The sequence below is a fragment of the Protopterus annectens genome, chromosome 7.part0, assembly GCF_019279795.1.
Source record: "Protopterus annectens isolate FY-2018-M chromosome 7.part0, PAN1.0, whole genome shotgun sequence".
In the NCBI taxonomy this organism is placed as follows: Eukaryota; Metazoa; Chordata; order Ceratodontiformes; family Protopteridae; genus Protopterus; species Protopterus annectens.
Window position 1 is genome coordinate 1662262354 of NC_056739.1, and position 18109 is coordinate 1662280462.

General features: G+C 35.2%; 1 protein-coding gene across 1 annotated transcript in view; it reads right to left on the reverse strand.

Annotated features, from left to right (window-relative positions):
- Positions 1–18109, reverse strand: part of CACNA2D2 (calcium voltage-gated channel auxiliary subunit alpha2delta 2) — a 5241953-nt gene that overhangs the window by 135530 nt on the left and 5088314 nt on the right. Inside the window, exon 31 of the mRNA XM_044078189.1 lies at positions 6818–6889. Coding sequence (XP_043934124.1) covers positions 6818–6889 — 72 coding nt within the window. The remainder of the gene's footprint in view (positions 1–6817; positions 6890–18109) is intronic.

Sequence of the window (18109 nt, forward strand, 5' to 3'; positions counted from 1 at the left end):
TATATCTGTAATTTCTTTGTAGGATATGGGTGCTTGCAGATCTAGTTTTAATTTTTCTGGTATTTTTTATATTAGAACATTTTTTAGCTAGATTTAATTGATTGATATGTGTATTTTCTTTTTGGAAATGTTCCATATAGTGATTTCTATAGGCATCAAGAAAGTCACCTATATCTGAGACATTTTTCCCTTTCTTTTCATGGAAGATACTTTTAATGTTATTAGCTTTTGATTGTATCTTGTGGATAAATTATGTAGATATTTGGGAGAAGGGGCCACGGTATTAATTTTTAGTTTTTCTAAAGCTAAACTAGTTTTATGTGTTAGAATTTCATTGTATTTGTTGTTTAATACTTCTGATTTCTTTTTCATCTCCAAATGATTTTGATTTTTTTTCAGCTTTTACTGTCAAAAGTTTGGACTGTAGATTTAATAATTCAGAAACCCATTCTCAGTTTTTTATACCAAGTTAGGGTTTTACCATATATGTAAGCTTTTAATGAGTCCATATCATTATTTTATCTCTGTGATGTAATTAATATCTAAAACGAACTGTAATTCTGATGGATAATCCTAAATCCATCAGATTATCACTCATATCTTGACAATCCAGAACATCTGAGCTCCATAAATTGAATTATTATATGGAGAATATTTGTAATAGGAATAAGCAATATTTATATTACTTTGAACAGATATAGTACTATTTTAGATTAGGCAAAATTCTAATACAATATAAATATCTACTTATTGTATAAGTCATTAATATTTACATGAAAGATAGATGACAAGCAATTCAATCATAGTCATATATAAAACCTTAGTAAAAGATTATACCACACAGTTATTTAACATATTCACCCTTATTGATGAAGTCTTCCAAAACATATTACTTAATATAAATAGATGGTAATAATATTTATACCTAATGTTTATAATACAATGTATTTTACTGGCTATATCAGAAGTTATATTTCATTGTTTGCCAGCATTTAAGTAATCACTTTGTTGCTAACTAACGCATGACGTTTGTTTTATGTGAACATTGATGAAAGTTAGTGCATTCTAATTATCAGTGCATCTCTCTACCACATAAGGATTTTCATATCTGTCATTTCTTATTATAAAATGAGTGAAATTATAGGTTAAAAACAACAAATTCACTTATTCTGATTAATGGTTACATGTTCCCTTTCCATATTTATAAACTGCCATTTTATGACATATACTGAAAGTTTTTAGATTGAAATGGCTACTTTTTTTGTATAATCAGCAAAGGTTAATCTGAGTGATTATTGTCAATTTAATGCTATTTCATAAAAATGTAATGGTTACATTCTGTGACTATCCTAGTTCAAGCTTCTATTGTTTCCCTTGAACAACTTTGTCAGTTTGATGTCATGTATAAAACATTAGTCACCTTGGTAACAGTTTAAGTATTATGTCTGGTCAAGATGGGTTATAAAGCCACAATTCAAGTTAAAGCAATTATATGACTTGTTATACACATTTACTTATATGAGAAAATCATCATGCTTACCCTTGATGTTCAGTATAGTATATGTCATTTATGACAAGTTAAAACAGTAGTGGTGTTATACACAAGCCCATTTTATTAAACTTAGTGTATATTGTCAATTTAATACTATTTGTTCAGAATATGATTGTTACATTCTGTGACATTTCAAGTTCAGGCTTCTATTGTTTCTCTTGAACAACTTTGTCAGTTTGATGTCATGTATAAAACATGAGTTACCTTGGTAACCACTTAAGTATTATAAATGGTCACGATGGGTTACAAAAACTACAATTCAAGTTAAGCAACTACATGACTTGTTATGCACATTTACTTATATAAGAAAATCATCATGCATCGCCTTGATGTTCAATGTAGTGTATGTCATTTATGACAAGTTAAGACAGTAGTGTTATTATACACAAGCCCATGCTATTAAATCCTGTCTTAAATATCTAAATTCAGCAGACTGCTTCATTTTATATGATGATTATATATTTTATGTCTAGATTTACTAAAATCATACATTACATAACTATTGTGTGTGTGTGTTTTTTTTTTTTTTTGCAGTTGCTTAGTTATTTGAGAGACCATAAACTGTAATGCTTATTCTTATTATTAGCTCCTTCCAAGCATGTTTATATAGTCCATAGACTTTAAATTATGAGACCCTTCTAGTTTCTTATTTGTTATATTTCAATCCTTACATACACACATATCAGTACTTCAAGCACAAGTAAAAATGCCCATCCAGTTTTCCCAGAATATCATTCACTAGTTCATGTGGTATGTTTCCAGGCTGTTCTTAAAATATCCAAACCAATATTTGTCCTGTTCCATTATACCAGCCTGTTCCATGCAGTGGCCACTCTGCCAGTGAACCACTTATCACACCTTCCATTCCAACAGATATTTCCATGAAGGAAATCTGATGACACTCTCTACCACGTCTTGGCAACCCCAAACACCCCTAGAATCAGCTATCCCCATATGCCCAACACGTCCGAGCAAGTTCACCCCCAAACCACTGCAAAGGGTACTGCACAAGACCAAGTGCACTTAGTCTTTCACAATAACTCAGACTTCCACTCTTATGTAAGTCCTTAATGTGTTTGGACCAAAATACATTTTAAATATAAAATTGTGCTTATTATTTTGTTTTTTATCAAGAATCAACTTAATGAGCTAAACAAATTGTTGGGAGACCATCAGTATGTGTACATGTTGTTTAAAATAGCCCTTTTATTATATATAGTTTTTAAAACCAAAAACTTCATTGCCGAGAATCATCATGGAGGCTTCTCAGAACCATTGAGCATTATCGTCACTCTGTCTCTGTTACTATAGTAACTTGCGAGCATCTGTTTCTGTTAGTGTGTGTCTGTGTACTGCATCCCAAAGGCTTGCAATGCACCTGAAGCAAAGTTTCATTTCACTGTAAATTCAAGCCTAAATTCCCTCCCTTTCATTTAGGCAGCAGCCAGGAAAAGAATGGAGAGCAAACAGATTAAAAAAAAAAAAAAAAACTCCCAACAAGCCGCCACAACAAGAAATAACACATTCTTCCTGCCATCCCACATGTCACTCAGCAGATGTATAAACAAACTATTCTCTGCCAAAATATCCCAAATCACAGTTTTATTCACCCCCTTCCCCTGGATCCAGTCTAAAACACCAAACCTGACAGACTTCTTTGAAGCAGTCACCAAAGCCATAGACGAGGGCAAGGTGGTTCACACAGCCTCTCTAGATCTTGCCAAGGCTTTTGAAACCATCCCCCACTCTGGAATTATAGATAAACTCACTAAACTAGATATAAATCCCTATGTCACAAGATGGGTTGCCAACTGGCTCACTGATAGAACCCACACCGTGAAAGAAGCAGGCTCCAAATCTGACTTCAGACCAGTGACAAATGGAGTACCACAGGGTACAGTCCTGGGTCCTCTCCTGTTTGGTATCTACTTTTCTGAAGTACAGGCTAATACAGAAGGTATTTGGCTAATGAAGTTCACAGATGACTGCAAACTAGGAGCCATAATTGAAACTACCAACGATGTAGACATCCTACAAAAGGGCCTCATGGAGACAGATGCCTGGTGTCAAAGCCATGGCCTCAAGCTCAATGCCCAAAAGTGCACTGTCATCTCCTTTGACAAAGACTCTGTACCCATGAGCTACCACATAAGTAGTCTACTTAACACCAAAAGTGTGATAAGAGACCTTGGGACACAGGTGGACAGTAGTCTCTCCTTTGATAATCACATCACCACAGTAGTCAGGAAATCCTTCTACATGGCACATCTCATCACAAAAGGTTTCTCATCCAGGAAAAAGAGGTCATTGTTCCCCTCTACTCATCACTCATTAGACCCATTATAGAGTACAAAGCCCCTTTTGGTATGTACCTCACAAGACATCGACAACAACTGGAAAGGCCGCAGAAATATCTCACAAAGAGGATTACCAGCCTCAAACAGATGCCCTATGCAGACCATCTCAAAAATCTCTAGCTTTACTCCATTGCATATCTCCTACTCAAAGGCGATCTCTGCCTAACATACAAAGCTATGTCAAAACCAGAGCTGTTGGACATGTTCCACTTAATGAAATCCCAATTTCTTTGAGCTACATGCTCTAGGGACCTAAACCTTGTCAATAAAATAAACATAACATGCTGGAGGGATAGATTCCTGTCCCAGTGACTTCCCATACTCTGGAACAAACTACCTATCTATATCAAACAAAGCTCCACATTAGCACCCTTCAAGAAAAATCTTGATGATTGGATGGGAAATAGGAAATGCACCCCAGGGATCACCTCTGTGGCTCTGTTCGACAGGGGAACAGGAAAATAATTTTCTTGGGTGGTGAAAGCCAGGGTACCTTTTTGGCTAGCCTTATATAGTCCCTAGGGCCAGTAGCCTAGCACCTACCTATGAACCTATGAAATGTCTCTTCCTAATACACATGCATCAGTAAACCTTGATCACAGGCCGCAACCCACAACTTCCCGGAGATGAAAAATGACAACACACAACAGCTCCCAGACACAGCTGCATCCATTCACACCATGTCAGGCTTAATCAAACAGCACTCAAAGCTATGATACCTGCCATAATTGATATTAACTATGTTTAGACAGAATAATAATGACATTTGTACTAGCTGCCAGACACAGCTGCATCTACCCACACCATATCAGGATTGATCAAACAGCACTCTTAGCTATGATACCTGCCATAATTGATTTTAACTATATTTATACAGAATAATGATGACATTTGTACTAAAAGCATGTTACTATTATTTAACCAGGATATACATGACATTTCTAAATCATACTTTAACTGAAGAAGCCATTAGTCTCCATGACAGCATTTTTTTTTCAAAACACTCTACTGTTACTGCTATTATATATGATGTTAATTTGTTACATTTGAGTCTGAGCTCTGATGAATTGTACCTTGTTGAATTAGTTAATTAATTACTTAAATTATTGAGTTCAAGTAGGAGAATAGAAATTTCTATGTTTGTATTATATGTTGCTTTGTTTCACTTATATATAATGTAAATAGTAACCCATCTTGAATTACCTTTGTTTGTGAAGAATTATTGGACTCTGAGCATTCTGAACAAATCATTACTTTTTCTCAGTTGTTTAAGAAACGCTCCTTTTTTTTAAATAAAAACAGATGACAAGTGATATACCATATCAGTTGATACTTTGAGAGATGTAGTTGTAAGAGTTATTTTTTTGGGGACAGCCATCTTGGAATCAGTTTTTTTGATTCTTCTTTCTAGCATCAGTCAAAGAATGTGTTTCTTTTATTCTTTTAAGAGTAGGGGCCATCCATTCCATTTCTTCTGGGATAGACACTATGTTGTTTTTTTTTTGATGAATATAGTAGCTTCTTTTAAGTCATTAAAGGTCCTCATCTCATCGGCAAAAAGTATTTTTATCTTGGTTGGAAAGGCCAGCTGTGCTTTAATGCTGTTTTGTTTTAACAGTTTTATTATTGGCCAAACTTTTTTCCTATGTTCTAGTATTCTGGAAGAATAATCATTGTCAAACCTTATCAGGCTTTGATTGTATTTTAAGGGTGATTTTCTCCAAGCAGATTTTAATATTAATTCCTTGTCCAGAAATGAAATAAATTTTATAACTATGGATCTAGGTGGAGTATTTGTTGAGTTAGAAGCATGTTTCCTATGTGCACTATGCGCCCTTTCAATTCCAAATGAAAGTCCCTCTTTCAAGTCTAAAAATTCAGGAATCCAGATTGTTAAGAATGAAATAATGTCTTCTCTTTCAGTGTTTTCAGCAGGCCAAAGATCCTTATGTTGTTTCTCCTTTCCCTGTTTTCCAAGTCATCTATTTTGTTAAGCAGCCATGTATTCTGTTTAAGCAGAAATAATATATAACTCTTTGTTATTTGTGTATGTTGTTGCTGTAATAGTTCCTTAAGAGTATCAGTCTGTTTTTGAGAATTTAATTTGAGGTTTTTCTAAGTCATTTTTAAAGCCATCCATCTTCAAAAATAGTTCCTGTAAGGTAGATGTCATCAACTGCAGTTCTTTTTTCAAAGCAGCATCTGGATGAGAATTCCTTGAGTTGTTCATATTCAGTGACTCAATATATCTCCAGGAAATTTTTTGTATATCTCCACTAAAATTTATATTTATGTAGTATAGTAGTATATCTATAGATTTCTGATGTTTTAAACTTGAAAATAATAAATGTTCTTATATTATTACACTAGTTTATGGAGCTCTCAGAATTCACTGCTCTCAGATGGCCATCTAGGCTCCACCCACAAAAGTCAAAATTTCTGACTGTACCACACCTACAAACAAGTGCTAACATGGGTCAAAAAGGTGTTGAGATTTGGCGGTTTGGAACATTGGCATTTGAGTCTTTGTGATGGCGCATTTCAGAGTTTGCAGAAGTGGGTTCCCTATTTTGGCCGTCGATGTTATGGAGATAAGCCATGATAAAAATATGTCATTATATGACTGGGTTTGGGGTAATGTTTAAAGTCTTCATCTCATAAGCAGAAGGTACATGGTTTGATTCTGGTCTAGGTTTATTAGCTGGGTTTAAAATATCCCTTCTGGCAAGTTAGTCTAGGATCAGTCTATAAAAAACACTTAAATTAGTTCTCCTGTTATCTTTAACACAGGCGCAGTGCAGATAACGTATGTTACTTATTTATTATGCATGTATGCCTTTCAGATTTTAGAACAGCATTTCCTTCCATATACAGTTTGAAATCAGTTTCATTGTGACAAACATATTACCTGATTCCAGTGCTCCATTTGATTTGACATGACTAGGAATCCTCCATCATCAAGCAATACACATAGCAAGTCCTGTAAGGTAATTCAGCATTTTAATGATCCAGCTATATTAAACGGTGCAAACAACAAAATCTGCTTCAATTATACGCAACTGTATACTGCAATTATTTATTTCTCATTCATTGTTTAGACAATAAATCCATACACATGTTAGCAGGCAGCAACAACCCACAGATATCTGAGAGCCTAGATTAAGTTTTTTGATGTTAGACTGGCTAGGAAATTGAATAACCAATACCCAGAACAGGCTGCTGATCTTATGCTATGCATTTTATTGTAGAAATGTGAAATGTAATGAAGTGCAGGACAGAGAACTAAACTGAACTGTGCTAGTGTCCAGAAAAAACTACTACAAGATAATACCGAGAACTGAAACTGAAATGTGTTGTGGTTTATACCAAAAGTTTGAATTTACTGCACAATAAACTGTAGGGTACTGAGAAAATGTTTTTATCTGTAATAACTCCAGGACTGGATATGTATATAGAAGTTTGTGGTGAAATGATACCAGGTACAAAATCATACCTCTAATGCACAGGAACCAGAGTATAAATTATTATGTAAACAACAGGTCTCACAGGCTATTAAGAAGAAAGATATTTTGTGCTTCTTTTTCTCAGTTGTCTAAAAGTAACCAAATAGTACAGGTTGATAGGTTTAAGTGCAAGAAAACAAAAAGAATAACACAGCCACCTGCTGCTACGTCTTTACAAACACACATTTGTATGGAATCAGTCCATAATGCAAAATAATTCATTTTATCTTTTTAAGATATAAAATAAAACAGGCAGTCAGAAATAACTTACAGCTCCCCATGCAGATTGAAAGCCTGACTAGGCAAGTATGCATGCTGTTTTTTTTAAGTTTGCATCTTATGAGTCAGCTTCAATGACAGAGGTTAAGTATGTCAAAATATAGGAGAAACAAGAAAAACTAATGTTGTCAAGACTTCAACCTCAGAGTACAGATGTTTTTAAAGTGGCTCATTTAACTGAATGGATGATCTGGCCTGGGCAAAGGAAAAGCTTCATTCAATCGAGTCTTTCACGTCAAGCAGAGTATTACATTAACCCTTTTTAAGGGCAACCTGGGGTAAATTCTTGGCTAGGCTTGTAAGGGTCTCAGGGCCAATAACCTATTAACTTCCTATGATCCTATGATCCTATGAAAGGTAATTTAACCACCATTCAAGGCAATCTGCATTTTGTAAGAAATAAGTAACATTTATGTGCTAGAAAGGGATTTGGGAAGACTTTGTAAAATTGATCAACTCAATCATCTCAAGTAAGTATGGATTCAGTAAACAGTACAGCTGTCCAGGTTGGACATCTTGGAATCATCGGTTTCTACTGTGAATTAGCTACTGCTATAAGCAATATTCTCTAGATTATAATTAAGAAATCAAAACCCAAGAAAAACTTTGGTATCTCAAGGTAAGGTCCCAAGAATACACTTCCACAAATCTCAGATCCACTGCTATGACCAGTTAGACCTGTTATTAGAATACAAGTCGGTTCTGTGTTGCATATATTCCCTAATGTGTGTTAAGAAAACATTGAATACTGAGACAGCTCAGTATGTATGTACAGGTATAGGTATAGGTATATGTTGCACTTTGATGTCTTCAGTGGATATTTTCTATAGGAGACAATATGAAGTAGAAGTTCAGAGAAAATATATCCATCATAGCAAAAGATAAACAGTAGTATGCAGCCCATTGCAATATAATATTACAAATGAAACATTCCCAAATCAAAAACAATGCATTAGGCTAGCCAAATGGTTTCATGAAGATAAATTTGCTAAGTTTTGTTTAAATATAATTACGTGAAAATCATAATTTTGAACACAGGCCACTTTTGCAAACTGAAAGAATGCTATTTTTGTTATTAATCAGTTTCCTGTATGTGTATAACTGTCCTCCTTGTCAAGACCATGCTATGACAGTAGGTGACCTTTCACCTCACAAAGAAATATATGTATTATTTTAAATAGCAAGAGCAGATCTGTAGTCTTTTTTGAGAAAACTGTAGCAGTTCAATTGCAAAGAACAGAAAAAAAAACTCTGTGAATATTCCTTAAAGAAGCAAAGCCAATAGCCATACATCATCTATCAGGCTGCAAATAAAATATTTTGTCAGAAGTATAGCAGGTCATTTGACAATGCTGTTTTACTAGCAGGCAGTAAATCTTAAAATATTTCAACAAATCACTCTGTAGAATGCACATTCAAAATTAACTATTCAGCAAGTGTTAGAACTATTCTAATATTATGTTCAAACACTGATATAACAAATATCAAACTAAAATGTATTTAATCATTATGATACATAGAATAGACAAAAATCTAAAAACTTTCAGATTGAATATCTATGCTTATAGTCATTCATAAAAATATATTTTTATATTTTTATATTTTTGTACATGGGTTCATATGTGTAATTTTTGTTTTATGTATAATTTTTTAGATATACATATGGTTGGTCATCTTAAAGTTGTTCAATGGAAGGTTCAGAGTATTTAATTATGTATTCAATTATGTTTTAATCATTATCAATTGAATGAGGAATATTGGGTAATTGACTGTTATTAACATGGTATAAAAAGATTTCAGTTTGAGTTTTTGTTTGTCTGATGAAGGCTGGAGTTGCAGCCGAAAGCACTTACCATGAAATATTCTTCCTATTCACCATGTTTGTCCACTTGATTGCTTTTGTGCTACTGGATTTTATTCATCGGTTTGTGGTTCGTGATATTAGTTTGTTATGGCTTCTGGCAGCACGCAAGATGCAGCATCCGTGGTCACTAGAGCTGAATTTGATACACTTCAGCATTCGGTATTAAGCCTCACTCAATTGATTCAGCAGCTTTCTGGTAATAACAACGCTTGTAATTCAAGATTGCCTGATTTTACAAATATTAGAATGGACAGTGTTGATAGTATAGACAGTATACCTCCGGGGCAGTTACAATCACAAGAATGGGATGATGTGCATAATAGTGAAACTGCTCATAATGATTTTCAATTATATCATTGGTTAAATCAAGTGCAAAATAATGGAGCAGAGAGGAATACACACATACCTAATTTTTCAACAATGGTGGATGAATTTCATGATTTAATATGGCAGTACCATAAATTAGTTCACAAAAATGTTTATTTCAATGAATGTATAAAAAGACAACAAGTCCCAAAAGGCCTGAGGTATTGGAAATATCCTACAGGCTTAAAAGAAAATAGTGCACTACATAAGGAACTCCTACAGTTATTCGGTCGACAGGGGTGTGAGCTTTTGCAAATATTAGTCAAGCATAATGGGAAAAAAATGGATGAATTAAACATTCAAATTCAAGTACTTGATATTAAAATAAAATAACAGACAGCATTTATGGCCTGCCAGAATCAATATCTCGAAGTTTTCACTCAAACAGACAATTATAGTAAGATAGTCACAGAGAGAAAAACCCGTAAATTACAGAGGGACAAAATGGATTATTCCAAAGGCCAAGCCTACCCAAAACCATCATGTGGACAGCGGCGTAATGATTCAGTAAGGGAAACCTCTCCTCCCAGGGTCAACAATGGCGCGCAAACACGTAATGATGAAAACGCAAATAACCAACAACAGTCCCCTTTAGAAGATGGCAATCTTCACAGATCAGAACAGCTGTGAAACAAGGAGGGCTATGAAACAAGAGCCAACACTACGCGAACATGGAGGAGGCAGAGGATAGGCTCGTGCAGCAATTACAACTAAATGTAAAAAGTTTGGATATTTTTCCTTTTGATGACAACAACTATCAGCTCATTTCAAACTCAACAGGCTACTATCATATTTATAATTACAGCCAGGCTGTTTTAACAATTGAGTATGCTAACATTTTCAGTAAAGGCTTGACATATGTACCAGAAAGAAGGGCAAGAATCACTGATTTAATTACTGAATTAAAGCTTTTCACTAGACAAATGAATTTAGCGGCCATACATAAACAATCATCAGGCATGGTGAGTAATCCCATGCACGTTTCTAGTCTTACAAACCCCTTTTTACATCCTAGAATCAGGTTATTTGAAGAAATTTATGAACTTGACTTTAGACATCATCTCCAGCAACATAAAAGACAGTGCCAACAAAATAATTTCACTAAGGCACAATATGAGATACTTAATGAGTTAAAATCAAATGGTGATGTTCGAATCATGCAACCTGATAAGGGGGGTGGATTAGTCATAAGGAATGTTTTTGATTATAATCAACAATTATTGCATATATTATATGGTGATGCATATATTGAAGTTTCTATAAATTAAATTAATATTTCTTATGCCAGAATTGATTATTTTTTAGAGGACATGTTATGGCAGGAACAAATAAGCAATGAAGCCTTTGTATATATGCAAATGAAGAATCCTGAAATCCCCATTATTTTTGGAGCGCCAAAATTGCACAAGGATTTGCAAAATCCACCATTACGTCCCATTGTGGATGCTGGTGGCTTAAAAACGTATTTCATAGCCAAATATATTGATATGAGGTTAAAAGACAAAATTAAAAATCTACAATATATTTGTCGCGACTCTTGGGATTTTCTCACTAAGGTCAATAGTTTACATATTGATAGTGTGCATAATATCAAGTTCATTACAGTGGATGTAAAAGATCTCTTCACTTGCATACCACAACAAACAGGTTTAGCTTGGTTTACTGACTTTTTCTCAGAAATGGTATCTATCACACAAGATGAACTTAATGCACTATAACATTTATTAGAGCTAGTTTTATCTAATAATTATATTTATCATGATGGACATTATTTCAAACAAATAAAAGGGGGAGCAATGGGCTCCCCTATAGGTACATTATATGCTAACGTCATTATGGCTATTTGGGAGTCAAGGTATTTGTTTCAGTCACAATTTATGCAATATATAGATTTTTATAGCCGATTTTTGGATGACCTTTTCTTCATTTGGCATGGACCTATAGAATAGGTTGATGAATTTATGACATATATAAATGCCACTACACGTTTTGATGTTTACTCATGAAATTGGAGTGGACAATATTTCATATCTAGACATTCTTTTATCAAAAGATTTAACACATAATAGTTTGAAGGCCAATATCTATCTAAAGAAAACTTACTCCAACAAATTCTTACATTTTTCTAGTAATCATCCCCAACACGTTAAAAAGGCAGTCTTAAAAGGACAGTTGGTTCGAGCAGCGTGTATGGTTTCCCAATTTGATGATTTTGTTGAAGAATGCCAATTTATTATGAATATGTTTTTAAACAGGGATTATCCCAAGTATTTTGTTGACAACATATTCCATGAGGTTTTCAGTAAAAGAGAAACTGGGTTTTATAAACCATTATTGGGACATTCTAATATATGTGTCATACAACAAACTGAGCAACATGATCTGATACAATGAGTATCAACTATTGCACAAAATGACACAAATATTAACACTGCTCAAACCAACAATTGTAATAATGGGAATATAGCTTTTATCACTACTTTTACACAGGATTCCGAGTATATTAAAAGTCTGGTAAATAAAAATTGGATTTTTATCAAGGGAGATATACAGCTGGTCAGCCTTTTAGGCACACAACCTTCTATCATTTATAAAAGAGATCGAAATTTAAAGGATTGGTGCAATGCTTGTTCCAATACAGTGGGTACCATCCAGGGTAAAATGAGAAAATGCAATATGTGTAATTATTGTTCCTATATTTTAGAAGCTGAACAAGTAACTATTAATGGCACCCAGATAAAATTAAAGGGGAAATATAATTGCAACACTTCTGGGGGGGATCTATGCTGCATTATGTGTACAATGCCCAGCTTATTATATAGGCAAAACTGAATGAAAATTAAAACAGCGTATTTATGAGCATGTTTATGACATTAATAGGCATTCACATAATAATGCCTTATATAGGCATCTTGCACAAAATTCTGCACACAATTTTCATTTCATTGTATTGGAGCAGGTTTCTCCATCTCCTAGAAGAGGGTCTTGGAAAATTATATTAGAATCAAAAGAATATTGGTGGCAGGTGTTTTTAAATGCCACACAATTTCCAGGTCTAAATGATTCTATTTCTATTACAAGTATTTTAAAGCTTAAGGCTTTTAATAGATGATACACAATAAAATTGTTTATTGTATATTTAATTTAGGTTGAATATATATGCTTATAGTTATTCATAAAAATATATTCTGATATTTTTATATTTTTGTACATGGGTTCATATTATGTGTAATTTTAGTTTTATGTATAATTTTTTAGATGTACATATGGTTGGTCATCTTAAAGTTGTTCAATGGAAGGTTCAGAGTATTTAATTATGCATTCAATTATGTTTTAATCATTATCAATTGAATGAGGTATATTGGGTAATTGACTGTTATTAACATGGTATAAAAAGATTTCAGTTTGAGTTTTTGTTTGTCTGATGAAGGCTGGAGTTTAAGCCAAAAGTGCTTACCATTAAATATTCTTCCTATTCACCACGTTTGTCCACTTGATTGCTTTTGTGCTTTTGGATTTTATTCCCACACTAACATTTCTACTTCCTTTAGTGTTTAGGACAATGTATGTAATATACTGACCGCAATTAAGCTGTCAGTGCAAAAGCAGTCCCTGGTACTTTATGCTGCCTGTTACTATGATCCTCTTTCACTGAGTAGTAAAAAGCTGCAATAATGGGAAATGTAATAGGGGCATAGGTTGCTTACCAACAAATAGTACTGCTCTGATAGGGTTAAAAAACACAGTACTCTTTACCAGCTAGAGTCTGCATTCAGCAAAAGGTGACTGGAGGCCTTTTTGTATTTGAGGTGTGCTACCTCTGGGGCAAAGCAGAACAAAGACACATGTCTATTTTTACTAAAAAGGTTATTACATCTCATCCAAAATTGCTATGTAAGGATAACAAACAGAATGGACCAAAGTATACAAGTTATCTGACAGAAGCATAGTAATGTAATTTGGGGATGCTTAGTTCTGATGGATGAAAAAATAATCCATCATCTAGAAATAAAATTAAAGGGTTGACGAAGAATACACCAGTGGATCTTTCCTTGTCTAGATTGCCTGCTTTGCAGCTGGAAATTTGTATGAGTTCAGTATAATAGCATGCCATGTTTGGAAGCAACACTACAAGTCACTGCATAACAATAATAATTGTGATGAGTGACTAAATGCAGATGTACCATCTTTTCAAAAAATGTGGAAGAAGAAACAGCAATAAAGGAGGTTTGTAGATTTCAGGCCTGTTTACTTCTTAATGTTTTGGAAATAGCACATAGAGTATAACTTAGAATTAATTTAATAAGGATACATGATCACATTAGTAAGTGATTTTTGTATTAAGCATTATGTAGGTTTCGAATTATGATACATTTAGACTGCTTTGTGTACATGGACATTAATCCAAGTTTAGACAAAATAAAAAATCTGCCTTGTTTGGGGACCACAGCCACCCCACTTCTCTAGCATTAACAGGAATGAAATGAAATGCAGAATGGATATTCAAATCTATAATCTACTCAAGATATAAATGAGTTTTGTAACAGATCATCTTCTGCAAAGGGAACAGCTTTTGATCTTTCAGTTTGAGATCGTGATTTGCCAATGAAATCTCACGTGGTTTGTAGAGCAGTATCTAGTCTTTCATACAATACGAAGCTTACAACTTTCCTTATGGGTTGGCAACTGGCAAGAGAGTCATTTTGAATCGCAATTTTGACAGACACTGTAAAATGTATATTAATGTTATAGTTTTGTGTGATGTACCTGAAGTTATGTCACACAGCATGACACTGAACCAGTTTTTTCCTTCACAAATTCTCATTTCTTAGATGTATTCCCCCTTTATAAGATCAGTTACCACAGAAGGTCTGTCGCAGTTTCTTGATTTTCTTTTCTCTTAAGGTCTCACATGTCTTGAGGATATCTAGTGTAGAACCAAACAATTATAAGGCCAGCCATGTTTGGCCAGTGATGACATAAATAAGAAACCTGTGAGCCAAAACCTCAGTAGTACTCTATGGCTAAAACAAACAAGGAAGAGGGACCATTTCGCTTAAGTTAAACTAAATAAGGTTTGGAACAGACCATTTTGTCCTGGGACATCTTCAAATGGGGCCAGATACATAGATTGTAGGAGTTAAGAGAAGAATGGGATGATAGGGTTAAATGGGATGGAGGGAGGTTTAGGAGGAAATGAGGCAAGGGCAGATAAGGGCTTAGGGGGTTTTGTCAAGTGTAACTGAGGCAGGAGTCACATTTTTGGTGTGAACTTGCTATGGCAAGTTCTGCATCCCAGATGACCTTGGGGTACTGATGTGGTCAGGTAGGCCTTGGAAGGGCTGTGTATGAAAGAGGTGGATGATACTTTTAACATGGGTTTTGGATATCATTTTTTTTTCTTTCTCTGTGTCATTTGGAGCAGCACTGTGGTTTGTGTTGATTGATATTGGGGTGAAGGGAGATGCAATTACTTAAATAGTTGGAGTCTGGTTGTGTGAGAGGAATTGCAATTACTTAAATAGTAGGAGTCTGGTTGTGTGTATATGAAGCTCCTTATTTGCCATTCGGTGTAATTTGTTGGTTGCTTGGATTGTTGTGCTGGTCAACTTATTCATGGGTTTTGCTTTGGTATTGGTATGCCTTTCATCGAGTCTTTGGGGGTAGGGCTGTGTAGGATGCACTCTGGTGCTTGGAGGTTTTCTGCTGGGTTTTTGGGTCATCTTTGTGGGCTTGGTGGTTTTGTTGTTGGGACTTGTGCTTGGTTGACTCGGTTGCTCCTCGTGTCTGCATTTTTGGTTGGTGGTGGTGTCGTGAGGAGGTCAGGAGTTTAGCTGTTGCACTGCCTTTTGAGGAGAATGTGTGCTGGTTTTGCAGGCTGAGAGTTTTCCCATGAGGAACAGTTGTCAGTGAGCATGTGTGGGTGGGATAACGGCCATAGGGGAGGTTTCAAGTTGGCCTGGTCAATTATTGTTTTCATGCTGCCCCCCCAATTGAAGCTGGTAGCTGCTCATTTAGAGGACAATATGTGTAAAGGGTTCTGCTATCAGATATACACTCGCTCATCCTTAGTAAACGTGCTGAGTGACAAAGAATTTATCACTGCTGGGATCATGTCCAGGTCTGCTACAGGCATTGCATGCGGTATGGGTGGTGTTTGCGAGCATTTGTGGCATATAAACAGCTGGATCATGGGTTTTTGTGTGTTTTATTACATGAGCAGGGTAACAGCCCACCATCTTGCATCAGGACAGCTCCAATGGCTTTGCTGCTGTGTGGAGTTATGGAACAGGTAAAAAAAAAAAATATATATATATATATATATATATATATATATATATATATATATATATATATATTAAAACTTACAAGTTAGCATTGAGGTTATAGCTGGTACTTCTTGTTGGGGTTACATTATGGTTTCTGGTCAATTATTGGGCTGAATTGCAGGACAGAGGGTGTGTTGGAGAGAGAGAGAGGGGTGGTTTCTGTAAGTTAACTACTGACGGGATCTAAGGTTTTCTGGACTACGGGGCCCTGCGAGCAGGGAATGTTCATGCATGTGCTATGTGGCAGTCTAGCTGGGGGTTGGGTAGGTGATTCTCTTCAGATTGTGATATTCTGGCAAATCAGGGGAATGGTCAGAGGATCAAAGGCACTCGATAATGACATTCACCTGGTCAGATGGTGTGGCATCACTGGCATGATCGGAGGAAATATCCTTCCCATTGCAATACATTTAAAAAAAAAAGCTGCTGGGTTAACACCCTACAATATCGCTATGTACATTGTGTATAGCTGCCCTAAGGACAAACAAAGTCTTTTTAACTGTGACTTGATTTATGCCAGGGCCTTTAACCATTTATAAATCAAGTTAAGAGGTCATTATATGTTCGTTCAGAGATGACAGGACTCGCTAGCAGGCAACTCTACCACGGGATGTTACTGTATGAATACCTATTAACTACAGATTTTTGCAGGATCAGGTTGCTGCGCATGCACGTTAAGCAGTACTGCTTCAGAAGGATGGGGGAAAGGGGGAGTTTTGCACTTGTGGCATTTTGAGCTGTGTTATTTAGATTCTCCTAACTGCATAGATTTCTGTAAAATGTCCGAACTTGAAACCATGTATCAGCACTCATATGTCAAAAGCAGATCCAATATCACCAGTAACACAACGCGCTATAACAATATAATGACAGCTATGAAGGGTAGGTATATTGTGATGAAATTTTAATAGAGTTAACTTTAGTAGTGACAGAGTCATACCCAGGACACTGATTGATAAATTACTACAATTAGGCATTGATGTACTCCTGATAAGATGGATAGCTACATGGCTGACAAATGAGCTGCATGGCTGACAAATAGGACATGGCATGTATCATCCAGCAGCTGGATAGGCTAAAATCTTGGTTTTAGTCAGGGTGTCCCACAGGGCTTTGTCCTAGTCTATTATTGTTCTATAGTCTATATGCAGATGGCCTGAAATTGGGCAAATTGATTACATGTATTACAGATAAGGTATGTCTGTAAAATAACTTGGCTACTTTGATCTTTTGGGCACTGGAGAACAATACGCGGATAACTGCATCAGAAACTAAGGGTATGAGGTTCGGTAGGCATAAATTGAAAGGAGTTATTTAATACAGCACATAGTAACTGAAGCTGTAGACTCATTTAATGATCTGGGTATATGGGTAGATTCACCTATGAGCTTTTCTAATCATATCAACTAATTGGTTATTGAGAGTTATAGAATTATAGGCGGTATAGAAGATGTATAAAGCAAGGTAAGCAAAATAGGGACATCATGGCAGGTAGTTACAATGACCTAAAATTGACCATGAAATAACAATATGGAAACCCTATAACAAAACAAGCATGATTAAATGGGAAAGAGTACAATGTAATTAAATCAAGTATATCCATGGATGTAAAATTTCAGTTTTATGGATGACTATAATATCGGAGTATAATTCTCAGACTGAGTCAGCTTTTAATGCAGACAGTAAGGGGTGGGCATAGTATCTGGTTTGTTGTGTTCACAGGATTGGGGGCTTGATTCCCACCTTTAATTGGCATTAAGCCTAATCATATTGAAGAATGTGTGGGTTTTGAAGGTCATTTCTGTTTCAGCTTGTCTAATCGAATTTGCTTGTAGCTGTGAATCTTGTTGTTATTTTGG